Source organism: Scylla paramamosain, chromosome 30, assembly GCF_035594125.1.
Source record: "Scylla paramamosain isolate STU-SP2022 chromosome 30, ASM3559412v1, whole genome shotgun sequence".
Classification (NCBI taxonomy): domain Eukaryota; kingdom Metazoa; phylum Arthropoda; class Malacostraca; order Decapoda; family Portunidae; genus Scylla; species Scylla paramamosain.
The window spans coordinates 12155460-12174114 of record NC_087180.1 but is presented as its reverse complement, the minus strand read 5'-3'; the positions used below and the strand labels follow the sequence as shown (position 1 = coordinate 12174114).

The 18655-nt window shown below is 49.1% G+C and overlaps 1 protein-coding gene across 1 annotated transcript; it reads right to left on the bottom strand.

Moving 5' to 3' along the window:
- Nucleotides 1-16244: 16244 nt before the first annotated feature.
- Nucleotides 16245-18021, bottom strand: LOC135115845 (protein bric-a-brac 1-like). Its single transcript, XM_064032858.1, has one exon. The coding sequence runs from the start codon at nucleotides 17517-17519 to the stop codon at nucleotides 16539-16541; it is 981 nt and encodes a 326-aa protein (XP_063888928.1). The 5' UTR covers nucleotides 17520-18021; the 3' UTR covers nucleotides 16245-16538.
- Nucleotides 18022-18655: the final 634 nt, after the last annotated feature.

The following is an 18655-nucleotide window of genomic DNA, read 5'->3' as shown; positions in this document are numbered from 1 at the left end:
TAAACTGCGATTTACCAAGTGTACCGCGGCCTCCCCGGGCTGGTGGTGGCGGTGGTGGTGGTGGTGGCTCCGCGACCCCTAGATTTGTCCATTAAATAGTCAACTTAAAAAGCAATTAAAGATTCAGGTGGCATGACCGGAGGTGTGCCAATGATGCCGGTAAGCGCTCACCTTTCCCCATGTTTCCCCTTTTTTAGTCATTACCTTTTACCGGACACACAGTTGCACTTCAGGCTGTTCCTCTGCGTTCCTTCTGTCTGTGTGCTGCTGCTACGAGGCGTGATGTTATCTCCTACCTGTTCATCTCGCATTTATCTTAATTTTCTTGGCCCTTTATCTAATTATTGCCTCTTCCTTTTCCTCTTCCTCTGTCCAACCTTGCTCTCACCCTCCTATCATTGTCATAATTGTTCTCGTCCTTCTCTTACTCGTCCTTGCCCTTCTTCGCCTCGTCCTGTTCCTCACTGTCCTCTCCCCGCATCATATCGGGCTGACACACGCATGTCCCTCCCTCATTGATGCCCCTCACCGTGACAGCAAACGTGCACGCACATTCACGCACACGCACGCAGGCGCACACACACACACATCCCGGACATGTTAACCACTGTACGCATGAGCCGTATCGTTGCTTCCGCCGGACTAACGCACACGCAACTACAACTTGAAATAGATTACAAAAAATACTAATATATACATACACACACATCCTCCCGTGAGTTCCTTAGATAAAAGTACCAGATAATCCCTGAGTTAATAGATCAATAGATAAGAAAACGATCCTGAATGAAAGACTTAATACTCATTCATGAAAAAATTACTGCCATCCACGTTACTTTTTTTATTACACGAAAAAGTGTTAGAGGAAGAGAGAGAGAGAAAAAAAAATTAGTCTACGTATTTACTTCCATTTACTTCCCTCTCTCAATCAACGCTCCGTACCTGCTAATTAGCACGCCAGGTTATTCAGCAGTAAAAGGAAGACCAAGGAGGACACTTACTCTAACACGGCACCGTCAAGTAAACACTATTCTGAACCTGTCGAGGAACCCCAAACACATTCATATATATAAGACCATAAATAAAAAACTAATATTACTTACATCACGCAAGTCTGATGCCTCCAATGAACGGCCATTTAGTGTACGGTGAATTGAAACTGTCTTAATTTCATCCTTTCACCTGGGCGAGCGGGAAGGTAGTGGAACGGACCATACACTAATGAGACGCAGGTAAAGAGGGCGTGAGGCGGACAGGTGTTGGATGCGCGTCGTTGGCCATGGGGAGGTGGAATGGTGGATGGGGATGGGGAAAGGCAATGGGGGATAGGTGGTGAACTTCATGGAGCAAGTTATTTCGTCGGCAGAGAGATAAGTCAACAGGAGTCCGCGTGAGGCATGACCGCGAGGGAGAAAACAACGAGTGAAAAGGAGGAGCAAGAATGACACGGCGGTAGTTAATGTTTAATGTGATAAAACTGTGTCGCCTGGATCTCTTTGGACAGTGATACAGAGAGAGAGAGAGAGAGAGAGAGAGAGAGAGAGAGAGAGAGAGAGAGAGAGAGAGAGAGAGAGAGAGAGAGAGAGAGAGAGAGAGAGAAAGGGGGAGGTGAGAAGTATTCACTCACTCCAAGTCGTAACAATGAAGCAGAGGAGTAAAAGGGCATGATTAATGAAGCTTCTCGCCCTCGCCTGACACACCTCCGAGCTCCATAAATATTGACAAAAACACCTGAGAGCTCCGGCATAACATTTGACTTCACGCGGCGCACAAACCTCCTTCACACCTTCTTTAATTATAATATAGAGCACACACACTCGCCCGGAGCCCTCCACCCCAGCTCAATGGCCCCCGATGGGACAAGAGGAGGGGAAAACTATTAATCCTAAGAACAAAAGAGTCTTAATTATGAACGAGTCGAAAGGAGAAGGAAATTAAGTGTGTCAATAGTGGGAGTTTGCGTGTTAGTGTTGATAAGGTGTGGAGTCCTCGACGCCGTGAGTAGGCAAATAATATGCATAGGTTAGCACCTGTCTGCAAAGTTAATTAGGGGACAAACAGGTATGTAGTGGCGTCGGCGCGGCTCTGACAGGTTGGGACAGCCACGGCTTTGCAAGGAAGGTTTGCAATCGGCGAAGGAGACGAGCCATGGCCCTGAGGAACGTCGCTCGCTATTTATAAACAAAACGAGGACATTCTGCTTCACCAAGGCTACGGGGCGACAGCTTGGCCTGAGAAAATAAAAGCATTTCTTCACCTTCACCTTCATCGTAGAAACACAATATTTACACTCACCAACGTACACATGCCGAAACTTACATTCACCCGCTCGTACACACACACACACACACACACACACACACACACACAGATCAGGTTCCGAAATGAGATACAGTCGTATTTTGCAGTCTGCAGACTTTAACATTATCAGCTACATGATGCATGACACAACATTTAGACAGAAACAGCCAACACTAATTCAACTAGGGAGCTGACGGCATTAGCAGCAGCAGCGGCGGCGGCGACGGCACCAGCGGCAGCCGTCTTCACCTACATTAACGCGCGGTTCCACAGCATTAACAGCAGAAGGGGCACCATCAGCCGGCATTAACATTAAGCTACACAGTACCATACAGGCAGTTGGTACTCCAAACACGGGCTCGGTAACGCGATACCACTGTTTACAAACCATCTGAAGGCTCGGCCCTGGCAGCGGCGCGGCGCGAGTCCTGCGGTGGGCGACGGAAGGGCCGGAGTCCCGTACCGCCGCCGCCTCCACCTCCCGACGATGAACAGCTCCAGCCCCATACGGACAATAATGGCGCATCTCAGAGGGCGGACGAAGCCACCAAGGCGACGCCCCAACAACCTACGGCAGCAGCCCAGTCCCGCCGCTGGGCAACACCAGACAACGGCACGACCGTGGAGCACCAAGACACCGAAGCAACGCCTGGCTGTGGATTGAGACGCAGAGCAAACCCAGCACGAGGAGCAGCACTGGACACTGAACAGAAGCCGCCCCACGCCCAGTAAACTAACGAATATAATGCATAATACATAACCTGATACATCCCGGTATCGCCCTTCACCCTTCCTATTGGGTCGCGGAAACGAAGTCCAGGCCGCCTCGCGGAAGCTGTCCGAAACGTCCTTCTTCCTGCGGCGGAAATTCGTCCCTGTCTGTCCGGGGCCGTAATGTCCTTGGCGATGCCCGTGGCGTTACCCAAATCGAATACAGCCGCCGCCGACACCGCCACGATGGATGTCCATATCAACAATGCTAAACCAATTGAAAGTGATCGGCCGAGAGGCACAGTAAGAACTTCTCTGCTGCAGCCTCCTTTCCTGCTCTGCTAAACCTACCCCAACCTTTCTCTCTCTCTCTCTCTCTCTCTCTCTCTCTCTCTCTCTCTCTCTCTCTCTCTCTCTCTCTCTCTCTCTCTCTCTCTCTCTCTCCCTGCCTAATTCCTCCTCTTCTCGGTCAAGATCTCTCTCCCACCCTTCCTCCCATCTCTCTCTCTCGTTCTCTCTGGTTGCTGATTTCTATCTCCGCCCTTCAGTCTTCCCATCATCTCTTCCCTTCCTTCCTCCCCTTCTCGTCCTCCAATACGTATCCTTCAGGTGATCTCTCTCTCTCTCTCTCTCTCTCTCTCTCTCTCTCTCTCTCTCTCTCTCTCTCTCTCTCTCTCTCTCTCTCTCTCTCTCTCTCTCAGGTTCACATCACCTACATAAGTGTACTTCCAAAACCGCGGTTACAACACAGGCAATAACCACCTTGTATTTTCTATCTTATCTTTAATCAGGCTAATTCCAGGTTAGATAAGAAACATGACAAGTGCAACACACATCGCTGAGGGAATATAATAATAACAATAATAATAAAATAGAAGAAGCAGTGAGACTATAGGGAGGAGGGAAGACAAAGAGGCTGAGAAAGGGCACAAAAGGAGAATCAGGAGGAGGAGGAGGAGGAGGAGGAGGAGGAGGAAGGAGAGAGACAGAGGTAGCCTGGGAACTATCGTACTAACACAATACCAGTTTACATGCCTGCCGATGAACAAGTCTCTCTCTCTCTCTCTCTCTCTCTCTCTCTCTCTCTCTCTCTCTCTCTCTCTCTCTCTCTCTCTCTCTCTCTCTCTCTCGGTTTAGGAAGTAATGAAAGGATTGAAGGAATAACACAAGTGATAAGACCAGATTTCCACAAGTGATTTTTTCTCCTAAAAATGGACAGTGTGTGTGTGTGTGTGTGTGTGTGTGTGTGTGTGTGTGTGTGTGTGTGTAAGGGGTGACATTGTTATAGTTTTTTTTTTCTCTAATATGTAGACAAACCTAGATTTGAGAGAGAGAGAGAGAGAGAGAGAGAGAGAGAGAGAGAGAGAGAGAGAGAGAGAGAGAGAGAGAGAGAGAGAGAGAGAGAGAGAGAGAGAGAGAGAGAGAGAGAGAGAGAGAGAGGCCAAATCACACCTTGGCACACTCAACACACCCTCATGCTTGCAGGCTGAGCTGGTTTTGTGTGTGTGTGTGTGTGTGTGTGTGTGTGTGTGTGTGTGTGTGTGTGTGTGTGTGTGTGTGTGTGTGTGTGTGTGTGTGTGTGTGTGTGTGCGCGTTTACAAGTAATGCATATCGTTTACCACAGAAGGAATCGAACCCTCAGCCTCTTACAGCGTGACCCTGCAAGCCACTTTCCGCTGAGCCACTTAAGGGGAAGGGTTAGCCGCACTTCCTCAAGGCTTAGGAATTAACGTGGATTTATATGCATAGGTGTAAGTGGAAGGGAATCCGTGCTGTGGTGGCGCCTGTTTGTTCATCTGTGTGGAAATACTCATGTGTGTGTGTGTGTGTGTGTGTGTGTGTGTGTGTGTGTGTGTGTGTGTGTGTGTGTGAGAGAGAGAGAAAGAGAGAGCGGAGGCCTAACGTTCTATATTAGTTGTCCTCCCCTCTTCCCTTACTCCTTTTTACATCCCCCCTTCACTATCTCAGGCTAATATATGTAAGGGAATCTCTCTCTCTCTCTCTCTCTCTCTCTCTCTCTCTCTCTCTCTCTCTCTCTCTCTCTCTCATCCAAATGTCATTATTATCACTTACACAAATATTCTCAATGTACGCGTTATTTGCTCTTCACAATCAAAAGGCCAAAAATATAACAAGGTCAAATTTGCAATAAAACTTCACACCATATACTAAATAACTATTACCTATTAACCCGCAAAAGTAGCTAAGCGGATCCATCACCACAGTACAAAAGTTTCCGATGTTTTCTGCCCAAGTCTCATCGACTAAAAACTTCCCGTGTCCCTCTTTCCTCTGCTGATTTTTTCTTCGCTTCCTTGGGGACAGCGAAAGACTGAGCTCGACTTGGGTATGCAGGAGAGGAGGAGGAGGAGGAGGAGGAGGAGGAGGAGGAGGAGGAGGAGGAGTAGGAGGAGGAGGAGGAGGAGGGTAAATCGGGCACAGAGGACACGGAAAGATTCACTTCATAAAATGCAAGCATATCTAAGTATACCACCACCACCACCATCACCACTGCGACCGCTATCACCTCACAAGCACCTTCTTCCGTCACTACCACCACCACCTTCATCACCGCAAGCGCCACCACCATCACCACAACAAGATGAGCAAAAACAAAATAATCAGGGCCCACAATAGCAACAGTCAACGCGCATGCAGTTTTCACCACCACCACCACCACCACCACCACCACAACGCGTTAATCTTCGTCTGTTTCTGTTTACACTTCGCAAACGGACAACACCTTACGTAAAATATAAAAAAAAGAAGAAACCTGCATATAATAATTAGAGGTCCACGTTTTCCGAAGTGTTGCAAACGCCGTCAGGAAGCGAAAATAGAGCAAGATCTTCATTTATATCCCGGCTAAGGAATATTTCTCAGTCTCTAATTTCAACAGGAGAGAAGAAAACACAGAAGCGTTGAGAAAACATTCACTTGTCGGCTAATGCTTCCTTGATACTTAAATAACACACCGGAAAACAGGAATATATTAGAAAAAAGTATTGTCATGAACGAAATTGAAGAGTTAAGGTGACAAAAAGAAGCTAAGCATGAGGAAAGTAAAGAATACACGCATAAAATAGAGATGAAGAGGAAAAGCCATCATAAACCGAAAGGAAGATGAGTAAGAAGAGGATGAGAAAAGAAGCCAAGTAGCAGGAAAGTGACATTTTGCGATTGTATCATAAGAATGCACTCCCCCTTACCGCCCCTCGTCCCCGCTTCCCCTCCACCTGCCCCTCTTCCTCTTCCCGACAGTTCTCACGCAGTAATAAAAGCTAATTTGGCCTCCCCGCCCTGAGGACACCCGCAGCAACACCTTCCTTGTCAGAGAATATAATCGCTGAGGACACCTTTCACACCTTCGCCACCACTAGAACCTCCAGCACACTCGCATTTTTACCTGTATGCATTCACTATCACCTACACTTTGCCTTAACCCTTTCATCGTGTTTAAGGTACTCTACCTCATAAGCCTTCATAGTTACTCAGGTACTCATTCCTTTTTCCTCCTACACTTTCACCTTGTTCACCCTCACTACCACTACTAACTAACCATGCATTAGCTGAATCCCTCATATATATATATATATACAGGCTAATTATCTTTTTCTCTTGCTTTAATTAATTTCTAAACATACTCATTTCATTTATAAAATTGCTGTATGGCATTTCAGTCCCATCATCTTTCCACTCATCTTTTTATTTATTTATTTTTTCGAGTTCTTTCCTTCACTTCTAAAACTATTCCTTGCGTCACTTCACTCCTACTATCTCTCTCCTTATCTTTTTTTTTTTTACTACTTCTTTCCTTCACTTCTAAAATTACTCCTTCCTTCACTATACAACACTTCAGTCCTGTCATCTCTCTATCTTTATATCTCTGTTCTCCTTGTAACACTTGCCTCGCACAAACTACATTCTCCCTCAGAGTGTTCTCTTCCCTTTCCTTGCCGCCTTTCCCTTATCCTTACACTAGGAAGTCCTCTGCCCCTTCAGCACCCCCATGTCTGTGTTTCTCTTTCCTCCCTCTTCCCCTCTTCTCCGCCTCCATCATCCCGCTTCTCTACTCACCTCGGACGGAGCGGGAGGGGGAGAGGGGAGGTGTAAGATGAGAACTAGTGAGGGGAACTTGCTCTTTTGACTTAACACACACACACACACACACACACACACACACACACACACACACACACACACACACACACACACACACACACACACCGCCGGCGAGTGCTTTATAAAGCCAGCCACGGCGGGGGCGGCCCAGCGGGATCACGAGAGGCAAGCAGGCAAGCAGGCAAGCAGGAGCCAAACTTGTAACACTGAAGGTGCCAACCGTTTGAGGGTGGTGGGGGGAGAGGGAGGGACAGAAGGGAATGAATAGAAACAGTGCCACAAAGATGAGAAGGAGGAGAATGAGGAGGAGGAGAAGAGGAGGAAGGGAAAGCGCAAAAGGAGAGGGAATTTGAGGAAGAAGAGGAAAAGAAAGACGATGAGGAGGACAGGATAGAGAACTAGTGATAAGGAGGAAGCGTCATTGAAAAGAAAGGTACAAGTTATAAAAACAGAGAAAAACGGAAAAGGGAAGGTCATTACGAGAGAGAGAGAGAGAGAGAGAGAGAGAGAGAGAGAGAGAGAGAGAGAGAGAGAGAGAGAGAGAGAGAGAGACTCCTCCCTCTAGGCCGCAGGAACAGAGAACTACTCTACTACCGTTCGCCAAAAGTTTCCCGCAGCTGTACCGATGACACACACGCACGCACACACACACACACACACACACACACACACACACACACACACACGTTAAGAAGATAAAATGGCTCAATTTATCTTGGGTGAGGGATAAAATCTGCTAAATATCTTAGGCGCTGCTAGCCTCCGACTGACGCATTCTTAGAACCATTGAAGAAAAGCTGGTGTGAAATTTTTGACATGGCTAAGAAATTTATATATGGATTACCTTGGAATTCTCGGCTGCCTGTGTGTGTGTGTGTGTGTGTGTGTGTGTCTGTTAATACTAGGAAGTAGTAAGACGTAGTTGATGGCAAGAAAAGATTATAAACAGCAGTGGTAATAGTAAAATAGTAGTAGTAGTAGTAGTAGTAGTAGTAGTAGTAATAATGGTAGTAGCAGTAGTGGTAGTAGTAGTAGTAATAGTAGTAGTAGTAGTAGTAGTAGTAGTAGTAGTAGTAGAAGTAGTAGTAGTAGTAGTAGTAGTATAAGCAACAGTAATAGTGACACTTTCTAGCACGGCAACAACCACCATCACCGCCCCTACCACCACCACCACCGCCACCACCATACTCTAGTTTTTAGGCATCATTACCACCAAGGTATAATCTCCACCGCCACCACCATCACCACCACCTTCTCTTGCCAGCCACACTCACCTCACCCTAAAAATACTAAGTGTACCACCACCACCACCGCCACCATCATGGGCGGGCGGCTGTCTACTCCGTCCCGCCCACGCCCACGCATGCCCTTACCACGTGCGGGAGTTTGCATACCACGCCCGTGAGCCTCAGGATATTATTGGCCGTGGGCGGGTGGGTGTGCGGGCGTGCAGGCGAGCGCTGGGCCAGGAGGGATGGTGATGTAGGATAAAGCCAAGAGAGAGAGAGAGAGAGAGAGAGAGAGAGAGAGAGAGAGAGAGAGAGAGAGAGAGAGAGAGAGAGAGAGAGAGAGAGAGAGTTACAGCTCTTACTAATAGTAAAGTGGTAGTAATGACAAAAACAAAAATGGATTTACTTCTACTACTACTACTACTACTACTATTGTAACTACAACCACTACTGTTATTGCCGCTACTGTTACAAGCACCATTACAACCATTACCACAACTAGTAGAAATAATAATAATCATAATAATAATAATTATTATTATTATTATTATTATTATTAATATTATTATTATTATCATCATTATCATCATAAATTATTATTAATGATAATAATAGGTACTATTATAATTATTATTATTATCATTATTGTTATTTATTAATGTTATTATCATCATTCAATAATAATAATAATAATAATAATAATAATAATAATAATAATAATAATAATAATAATAATAATAATATAATAATAGTAATAATAATATAGAACAAACATTATAAACATCACGATACCCAGAGAGAGAGAGAGAGAGAGAGAGAGAGAGAGAGAGAGAGAGAGAGAGAGAGAGAGAGAGAGAGAGAGAGAGAGAGAGAGAGGTAGAGGGAGAGAGCGCCAGCGCCACAACCTCCCCGTAATAAACAAAAGGCAAAGTAACACCGTGAAAACAAAGGAAGTACAAATATTTTCAACACCTAATGGGTATAAAAATGAGACTGACAAGTGGCGAGGAATAAAAAAGACGCGAACAAAACGTCGATGTCACGTGAATAATAGAATAATTTCACAACATACCTTACGCTAACTTAAGACGGCGAGCGACGGACAACGCTTGTGATAAATGGCGGAGAGGTAATCGAAGAGTAAGTACGTTGGAAGTAAGAAAGATAAAGGGAACTGAGAGAATAATAAGAAGCTAGATAATAAAAAGATATATGACGAGGAGGAGGAGGAGGAGGAGGAGGAGGAAGAGGAGGAGGAAGAGGAGGAAGAGGACCATGCAAGAAATCGATACAATATGCATGCCAGATTAACAAATCGATAAAGAACATGCAAGGAAAACACGCAGAAGGCACAGGCAGAATGAGATAACAATGGGAGATAAGAAAGAGGAAAAGAAGGAGGGAAGAGAGTGGGAGGAAGAAGAGGTGGTGGTGGTGGTGGTGGAGAAGCAGGAAAGCAGGAACAAGCACAGACCCTCTATAGTGAAATACAAGACAATACAAACCTCTTAGGACGAATACATGTAAAAGGAACAGACAATTCGTAGCAATAAAAAAAAGTTATGATAAAAAAAAGTAAAAAAAGACCAAAGCACAAAGTGAATCCCCAAATCATTCACGCCGTAACACAAACACCAAACACTGAGTGCAATATTTACAGGAAAAAAAGCGAAAAACAGTCCTGTGACACAAGTTTTCGTTAAAGCGGATGAAAAAAAAAAACTCTCCACAATAACGTCAACTAAAATTCAACAAAAGTAAAGCCATTCTGAGTAATATATCCACACGGGGGAAAAAAAAAAAAGAAAAATGAAACAGAAAAAAAAGAGCAAAACACGCAATCCATCTGAAATAATAGACACTCTTCCCCTGCAAAAAAAAAAAAAAAAAAAAACAAACAAACAAACAAAAGAAGAAAAATAAATAAAAACATTAAAGCACCTTAAACCAGAATCATAAAATGAAACAAACCACTGAAAAAAAAAATAAACTAAGCAAACCACAATAAACAAAACAAGGACACCCCAAACAAACCATCTCACAAACAAACCCTTCCCATGCACACACATACACAAAACATAATCACCGACTCACACATTTATAATACCATGAACCAGAGCCCTGTAGAGTCTCAGAGGGGACACAGCCACGCGGAGGGGGGCTGAGGGGCGTGTTGGAGTGGCGCCTCAAGCCAACCAACGCTTCAAACATGCACTGGTCCAGAGGGGGAGAGGGGCGGGGTGGACTACCGAAATGAATGTTATTACCGTTGCCAATTATTCAAGACTTGCCGTGAGAAATGCTCAGAAGGGAATGGTGGCGAAAGACACAAGAAAAAGAGAGAGAAAGAGAGAGAAGAAAAGGTGAATGAGAGAAGAAAAGAGAGACAGAGGGAGAATGAGAGACTAGAGAAAAAAATAGTAGAGGGTGAGACAGATAAAAAGCGTGAAAAGAAAAATCTTCGTTAAATATTTCACTGCTTTCATTTATTAACACTTGGCAATTTGCTACCCGGAGGCGTGGGGCAAGAAACACTATGTCAATTGTCTTCCAAATCATTCGTCTTGCTGTTGTGCGTTATTATTTTTTCAGGCGAGGAACTTACCGACGCTTTGTTGTACCTGCAAATTGAGGTCATAAAAATGGCTCCCAGATGTACCACGGCTCGTAAAGTACACAGGAAGAATAAAGAAAAAGAAGAGATGGATAATACACGAAGCAAACACTGAAGGTAAATCAAAGAAAGTAATGAAGAGATAAAGAGTTCAGAATTTGACAGACGCTATATCAGGGGGCGATAAAACAACGCGTAAAATGAAGGAAAGCTAAATCAGAAAGTAACGAAGGGGAAGGAAAGACGCGTGGACACTCAAGAGGTGGCGCAGGTATCGATGTGTGCGATGAAACTTATAGGAAAAAAAAAAAAAAAAAACTTGAATAAACCAACGAAACACGACGTAAGAAGCAAGAATAACTCAGGGTTTCATGGACTAACGAAAGAAGCGAACCAATGAGAAAAGAATGTGTTATATGGCGCACACTTAAGAAATAAATACTTTATGCGCACTAATACACACAGCACCCTCGCACTTAGTATGTATTTATAAAGACGTGACAAACAGTTCAGTAAGGAGCGTACATTCCTGCAGGCGCGACACAGGATTCCCAGAGTTGAAGCAATATGTTTCTCCCGCTCCCTTCTTGTCACAAAAAGCCAGTTCCTCCTCCTCCTCCTGACCCTCCCCCTCCCTCCTGGCACATTCCCATTGTCCAAGGCACCTGACCGCCTTACCTGGCCACCTGCAGCTACCTGGGCCGCCTCTACGGTTAGTTGCTCAGGTCTGTTACTTGTTTCTGATTTTTCTGTAACTATTCTGATGATGCGCGGGTCTTGATGATGATGATTTTAATAATAATAATAATAATAATAATAATAATAATAATAATAATAATAATAATAATAATAATGATAATAATAGATAATTGTTTTTATTTTTAATGAGTGAAGGACGCGGACTCAAATTTGACGGACAAACTAATATTAGAGTTAGTAAATAGACAAACACTCCCCACACACACACACACACACACACACACACACACACACACACACACCCCAGAACTTCCAATACGCCGCTAAGTTTCCTCACCGAAGACCAAAACAAATGAAAGTTTCCCCTATTTTCCTCGCCGGCGGAGTCTGAACTTGGCTGACCGCCGGGCGAAGCGACTCGGCACAAATTAACACTCAAGCGCTCACTACCTTCCGAAGGATTAATATTCTCGCGCGCTAACTTCTTATCGGGGCTATTTCGCCTTATCAATCCCACGAGAATCACCAGAGCATTCAGCAGTTACCTGGCCTCTTTGAATTACAGGTGAGCGAGAGTGAGAGTGAGAATGCGAGAGGAGGGACCTGCTTCTACCTGGCCAGACTTGCGCGCCCGCCATCACCGCTAATCAGGTGGGAGACGCCGCAAATGTCACCTGAAATATTTGCCACCGCAGCACACGGTCGCCGGGACCCCTTGGAACGGTGCACCGCTGCTCGGAATGAGGGGGGATTGAGACCTAAACTTCTGACGGCGGGGTCTTGTCGTGACGGCCCTCCGCCCTTCACCCGCTGCTCGGCCTCCCGCCCCCTCCCGCCGCTCGCCGGTTCAGTGATCAACGTCCTGGCCCCGATGACGCCCCCGAGTTGACGATGAGCTGTCAGTAAGGTTGCCCCCCACCCATCACCCTCGCCCCGCCACCAGCCTACCGCCCCCTCCTCCGTCCAGCGGCGGATCTGGGCTCTCTCGGACATCGGATTTTCACTACACTTAATATGCACACAATGGAGGGACGGATAAACACGATTTTACACTATCCGCGGCCCACTTCCTTTCTTGGACACCGGGGCCACTGCCGCTGCCTCGCCAAACCCTCGATTCCTTCTTGGTTACCGGAGTTTTAGTTATCATTACAACCTTTCCCCGAGCCATACATTCACTGCTGGCAATTGGTGGGTGGTCGCTTCTTCCATCTTTCGCATCTAATGTCGACCATTTCGCCGCCGCCGACAGATGGCGCCTCGTCTGCACAGCCCGAGGAGCCACACGTCTGGACACCTGATAAGCGTCCCAGGAACCAACCGGACGAACAAAAAATGAAAGGCGACGAGCAGGTCCAAAGGCGGACTCGAAGTGACCGAAAGAATTAGCAAATGCGATGCAACTCTTTTGGTCTGCAACGAAAGCTTATAAAAAATAATAACCAACACGTTGTTCATCTATGGAGGGTGAGGGACAGAGACAGAAGGGAGGAGGGCTGGGGGCCGCGATGGGGTGCGGCAGGGAAGGGGCGTAGGGGGATACAGGCGAGTCGTCACCTGGGCAATGCATTACACCGATGAATACTCAACACCTGGCGACACACCACCGGCCCTCCACCACGCCGCTCCGAGCAGTGCCTCACGCCCGTGCCGCGAGGACCGTGATCAGCCCCACTGCTGGACGAAGGACAAAAAACCCGCCTTAGCACAGACTAAACGTAGGCGGCGATGTATTCTTAATAAATATCGCCTGTTTGTCATCGTCAGCGGCCCCCTCGTGCCTCGCCGGCCGGGAGGGAGAGCCGCTCGACTTATTAATTCATCGGTGGTGGTGGTGTTGGTCATTTCCTTTCCGGGGGGTGATGTGCGCCAGGGGGCCACCGCTGCCGCCGCCGCCCGCGATCAACCGCCCCCACCACCGCACAAAATTAACACCGGAAAAATGCTGCCGCCCCAAGGAGCGTGGGCGGGCGGCCTCGTCTGCAGCCACACCGGGCCATGAACTTCTCGGACGGGTCATTACTGACGCAGGCCCGGCGATCGCCGCGAAATGGCCGAGGGGTTTGTTTTTTCTCGCCGTCCGACTCGCCAAAGCCCGAGTCCAGCGGTGCAGCGTCGGCCGAGCGGCGGGGAGAAGCCCAGCCGCTGCCGCCGCCGACACCACCGACCAACACGTTGGAGCAGCTGCACTCTAGGATGCCGCCCCCCGCCCTCCCCCCGACACAAGCAACTGCAGTCGCATCCCCTCGGGCACGCCCCTCCCAACCCCCTCCCGAGGCCACGCTTCGAAGGGGAGGCGCGGGAGGGACGGAGGGTGGCCCGCACCCTCCAGGCGAGAGGGAGACGAAGGGAGAGACAGAGAGGGAGAGAGGGAAAGAAAAAAAATGACAATGCAAGGGTGTTGGACATCTGGGTTAGGAGCAATGGGGTGGAGGAGCTTCTCCTGTGCGAGGGGGAGGGGGGGAGGGTAGAAAGCGGTACTGAGAAAAAAAAAAAAAAAAAAAAAGAAAACTATAAGACGACTGAGATGCACTATCTTAGGGGAGGGAGGCAAGAGATGAGCTTTGTGATATATCCTCCACAGAGGGCCGCGCGTTCCTCGGCTAACATCAGAAACACAAATAATACAATGACGCACAATGTATGATTCCCAAATATTCTCATCTGCACTGTACCTCCCTCACCCCCCCATCACTTTCCCCCCATCAGCGAGCCACTTATTTCATGTAGGAAGTTCGGATATTATCTTCCCTTCCCCTCCGCCCGCCCCTCGGACCCTCCCCCGCCACAAGCCTCTCCTAGTACCCCCTCAAGCCATGCATTAACCTTAAGATCAATACCTATTGGATCTGTCAAGGTGGGCGGGGAGATGGGAAAGACAGTTGACGCGGGGGATTGTGGTAGAGGAGGAGGAGGAGGAGGAGGAGGAGGAGGAGGAGGAGGAGGAGGAGGGCCCGCGGATAGAAGGCCTGTGGATGCGACTTTATAACACGGAAGAAAAAAAGAAAGTTTGCAAGAAGAGGAAGAGAGGGAAGAGAGAGAGAGGAGAGAGAGAGAGGAGAGAGAGAGAGAGAGAGAGAGAGAGAGAAGAGAGAGAGAGAGAGAGAGAGAGAGAGAGAGAGAGAGAGAGAGAGAGAGAGAGAGAGAGAGAGAGAGAGAGAAATCTGATGCTGTGGGGTAGGTATAAAAAAGCAATAATAATAAAAAGGAGGGTGTTTCCCATAGTGCAAAGCGAAGTGTGCTCGGGAAGATGGTGCCTCACTTCGGATAAGCTCACTAAAAGGGCGCGAGGTTAACGGATAAGGACGACGGGGGTACTGAAGAGGGCGGGGGAGGAGGTGGGGGAAGGGACAGACTACAACTTGAAGCAGGTGGTGTTCTCCTTGATTAAGTGGCGGAAGTAGAGGGTGAAGAAAGGGTGGAGGAGGGAAGATGGGAGAGGAGGGGAGAGGAGAGGAGGGGCGATGGGGACTTTTTTTAATTGTAAGGGGAAGAAAGCCTTGAAGATTTCATTAACCGCTGACTGTGGCGAGGGAAGTATGTGAGCGTGGCAAGATAAGAGAGTGAGGCGTTGCTGTGTCTTACGTAACACAAGGAAGGTTCAGGAGTAATACAGAGGGCGACGCTAAGCAAACCCAGACTCCGTTCACCATCGACCATTGAGTAAAGCCGACGGTTGTTGATTCGCTGGACGATACCATAACCCCGCGGGCCCTACACTGCGTTCCCCCATTTCCCTGTCCCCCAACCCCCACCAGGCATCTCCCCTCACAGTTCATCTCCTTGCAGCCACAGGTGAAAGAGGGAGGAGGAGGAACCTGTCCCCGCGATGCGCCTGTCCACAAAACCTGCTCCCTTTACTCCCACATCTTGCTGTTACCTGTCCTTTGCCTCTCCCTTTGCCCCTCAGGTTATCACCTACTTGAAGGACCTCCTCTCCCCCTCTCCCCTCAAGAACACTCCCGTCTCCAGGGAGTGAGGTGAGGAGGGAGGGAGGTAGGGTGAGGGAAGAAAATCAAATGGGCCGCCGTCAGCCAACTCTACCAACTCTGAGCCCGAATTTGTTCCCGACCATTTAACGCGACTGCTCACCCCCAAGTTGTGGCGCCGCCTAACCCCACCATCTGGCATATTAACTCCGGCGCGAATTCTCTCTGGAAACTTAGGAAACTACCGTCCATATTTCACGTGTTTAAAGCCTTAATGTTTATAGAATCGTTAATCAGCCACGCGCCGCCTCCGATCGTCGAGCCCCTGAGCCTCCCCGGCACGGCACGGCACGGCCGCGACCCCACGCACGCACCGTGAGCGAGGAACCTGCTCGCTCTGTTTTAATTCGGCGTATTTTTTCGCAATTACATGACACCAGTTGAAGTCGCCGTGTGTGGGAGCGAGAGCAGTGGCCGGCCTGGCCCCGCGCCGCCCTGCCAGCAGCCAGCCTCCCCTCCCTCCCTCCCTCCTCCCCTCCCGCTCCGACTACAAGTTTTTTCCCTCCATACTCACGCGCGGATAGGGTCACTTTTCGCCATATGATCGGTATGATGGTCACACCGCCTGTTCGGGGTCTACCTGCACGCTTTGTGAAGAAAAGTTACTATCTTTGTGGTGAGTTTGCGGCAAACTTTTGGTTGTCGTGAAAACTGACAAGATGCACCACACCGCTAACTGCCAACCCCTGACTCATCCCTCCCGGGCAGCGACAGACTCTTCCCTGACACCTCCGTGACCCCACCAGTCAGTGCCCTCCGGCGCCGGGGCCACACACGCGGCACTGGCGACCCGCCCAATCTCACACTTTACATGGCACACTTTTGAGCGAAACGAGGAGGAATTGAGACACTGTTGCTACATGACACTGTCCCCTACATAGTACCCCGTCCCCGCCCCCCGTCCCTCCATCTCACCTCTCGCTCTTCACATACTCCTACAATCTCACGTGAAAGCTCACGTCCTCGCGAGCCTGACAGTGCGGGAGGAAGAGCGAGCGTGAGGCGGCGGGGGCGGCCACGTGGCCTCTGGCACACAGGAGTGACCAGGCTACTCACCCTCTCCTCCTCGCGGATCATCTCGGCGATGCCGGGTCGAATCTCGAAGTCGTCCGGGGCGTGTGGGCGAGGCATGGTGTGCATGTTGAGGAGTGGCGACAGGGGCGGCAGGTGGGGCAGGTGGGGCGGCATGGGGGCTGGGGGCGGCATTGGACCTGGGAGGCGGGTTGCCAGGGAGTTGAGGCCGGCGGGCGAGCTGGGCAGGGGCGTGGGGATGGTGTTCCTCATGAACGAGGAGGGCAGTTCCAGCAGGCCGTCCATCAGCTCTGGGGCGCTGATGGGCGTGAGGGGCGTGCATGGGCGGCTGGCGTCGTCGCCCGAGTGGCGGCGTCGTTTGCGGCCTGCACCCGAGGAGGGCGAGCTGTCATCGATGGGGTTGGATGGGGCACGAGCGGCGGGAGAGACTGAGGGCGAGGCCAACACGGCGGGTTCGGCCCCATCTCCGTCAACCTCGGCGAGGCCGCGGATCTTGAGAGACTCTGCCACCCGCAGCAGGGAGCCCAGCTGTTCCTGGCAGATGTTGATTTCGCCCTTGTACATGAACTCCACCACAGCCTTGAGCTCGGTCCACTTGACGCCCTGCAGAATGATGACGGGGTGGGAGCAGGGCGCGTCGTTCAGCAGGCATTGGAAGTAGGGCGAGCACGCTGACAGCACCATGCGGTGTGCCTTCACGTTCTGGCCTTCACACGACAACGTCACGTCCACAAAACTCTCCGTTTGTAGTAACTGGTCAAACACCTGCATTAAGTTACTTTGGTAATTATTCCACCGCAAACAAAACTGTTGACTGGCCATGGTGATGGAGGCGCCTGGCGCCGAGGTCAGGTCAGGTGAGGTCGTGCTGGGGTCGTCCGGGCCAGGTGTGGGTGCCAGGCCCGGGCACTCTGGCTCTCAGTGTCAGATGTGGCTCCTTGCACTCACGACGGTCTATTTTAGCGACAGTTATCACAAGTGTCACTGGCAGTGGTGCCTGACTGCAAGGACGCACATGCACGGCTGCCAACACTCACACAGCACACCGTCAAAGATGCGACATATACTCGCTCTCGCTCGCTCCCGCACACTGACTCTCGCTCACTCAGCGCTGAACAACAACACTTCCACGCGCGCCGCGCTGCCAGCCGGACAACCAAAAAACATTAGCATTTTTATTTTCACATAGAGTACTTATCAGCTTCTTTCTTTGCACTCAGTGGTCTCCTGGGCATGCAGGGAATACGAAGGCAAAGGTAAACACACCTCAGAAAGATATGAACGACTATAATCAATCAAATACATTCGTTCCCAGCATCACATATATCTGTCGATTAAACGTGAACCAAACCATGTCTGGCTTGCCCAGAACGAAATATGAAAACATAACCCCATCCTCTTCCACATTCTTTAGCCAAAACCCAAGAAAAATGTGAAAACAAGGAGAAAAAGAAGCCCAAATATAATAATATCGGCAGAATAAATCTGGCTACCCAGAGACTCCTCCCCCCTGGTTGACTCCGCCTCACGCGCTAATAAACTGCAGTTGGTCGGCCCGGCAGCGCGCGCTCCTCCTCACCAAAATACACTATAATACACTCGCTATGGCAGTTATTGTTATATCACGTGGGAATTAAGAGATCCTGGGACCGATATGAATTTCCATGACCAGAGATCATTACCGTGGAGCGGCCGGCGGTGTGATGACGAATGTTGGTGGTAGTGTGGAAGAGAGGGAGTGCGAGTGTGAGGGTGGCGGGAGGGGGTCGGTCACGTTGCGTGAAGTTATACCCAGTCAAGGCTGCCGCTCCCTCCGCCGCCGTCGCTGCTGCTGCTGCTGCTGCTGCTGCTGCTGCTGCTCGCGAGACTGACTCCAGCATCGATTATTTGTTGAATGATAAGGTTTTGTTCGGACATATGTGAACTTTGCGAGTCTAAATGTAGCTTGGGCGACGATT

Coding starts and splice junctions, on each gene's coding strand:
- LOC135115845 (XM_064032858.1), bottom strand. CDS start 17,519: ATGGCCAGTCAACAGTTTTGTTTGCGGTGGAATAATTACCAAAGTAAC.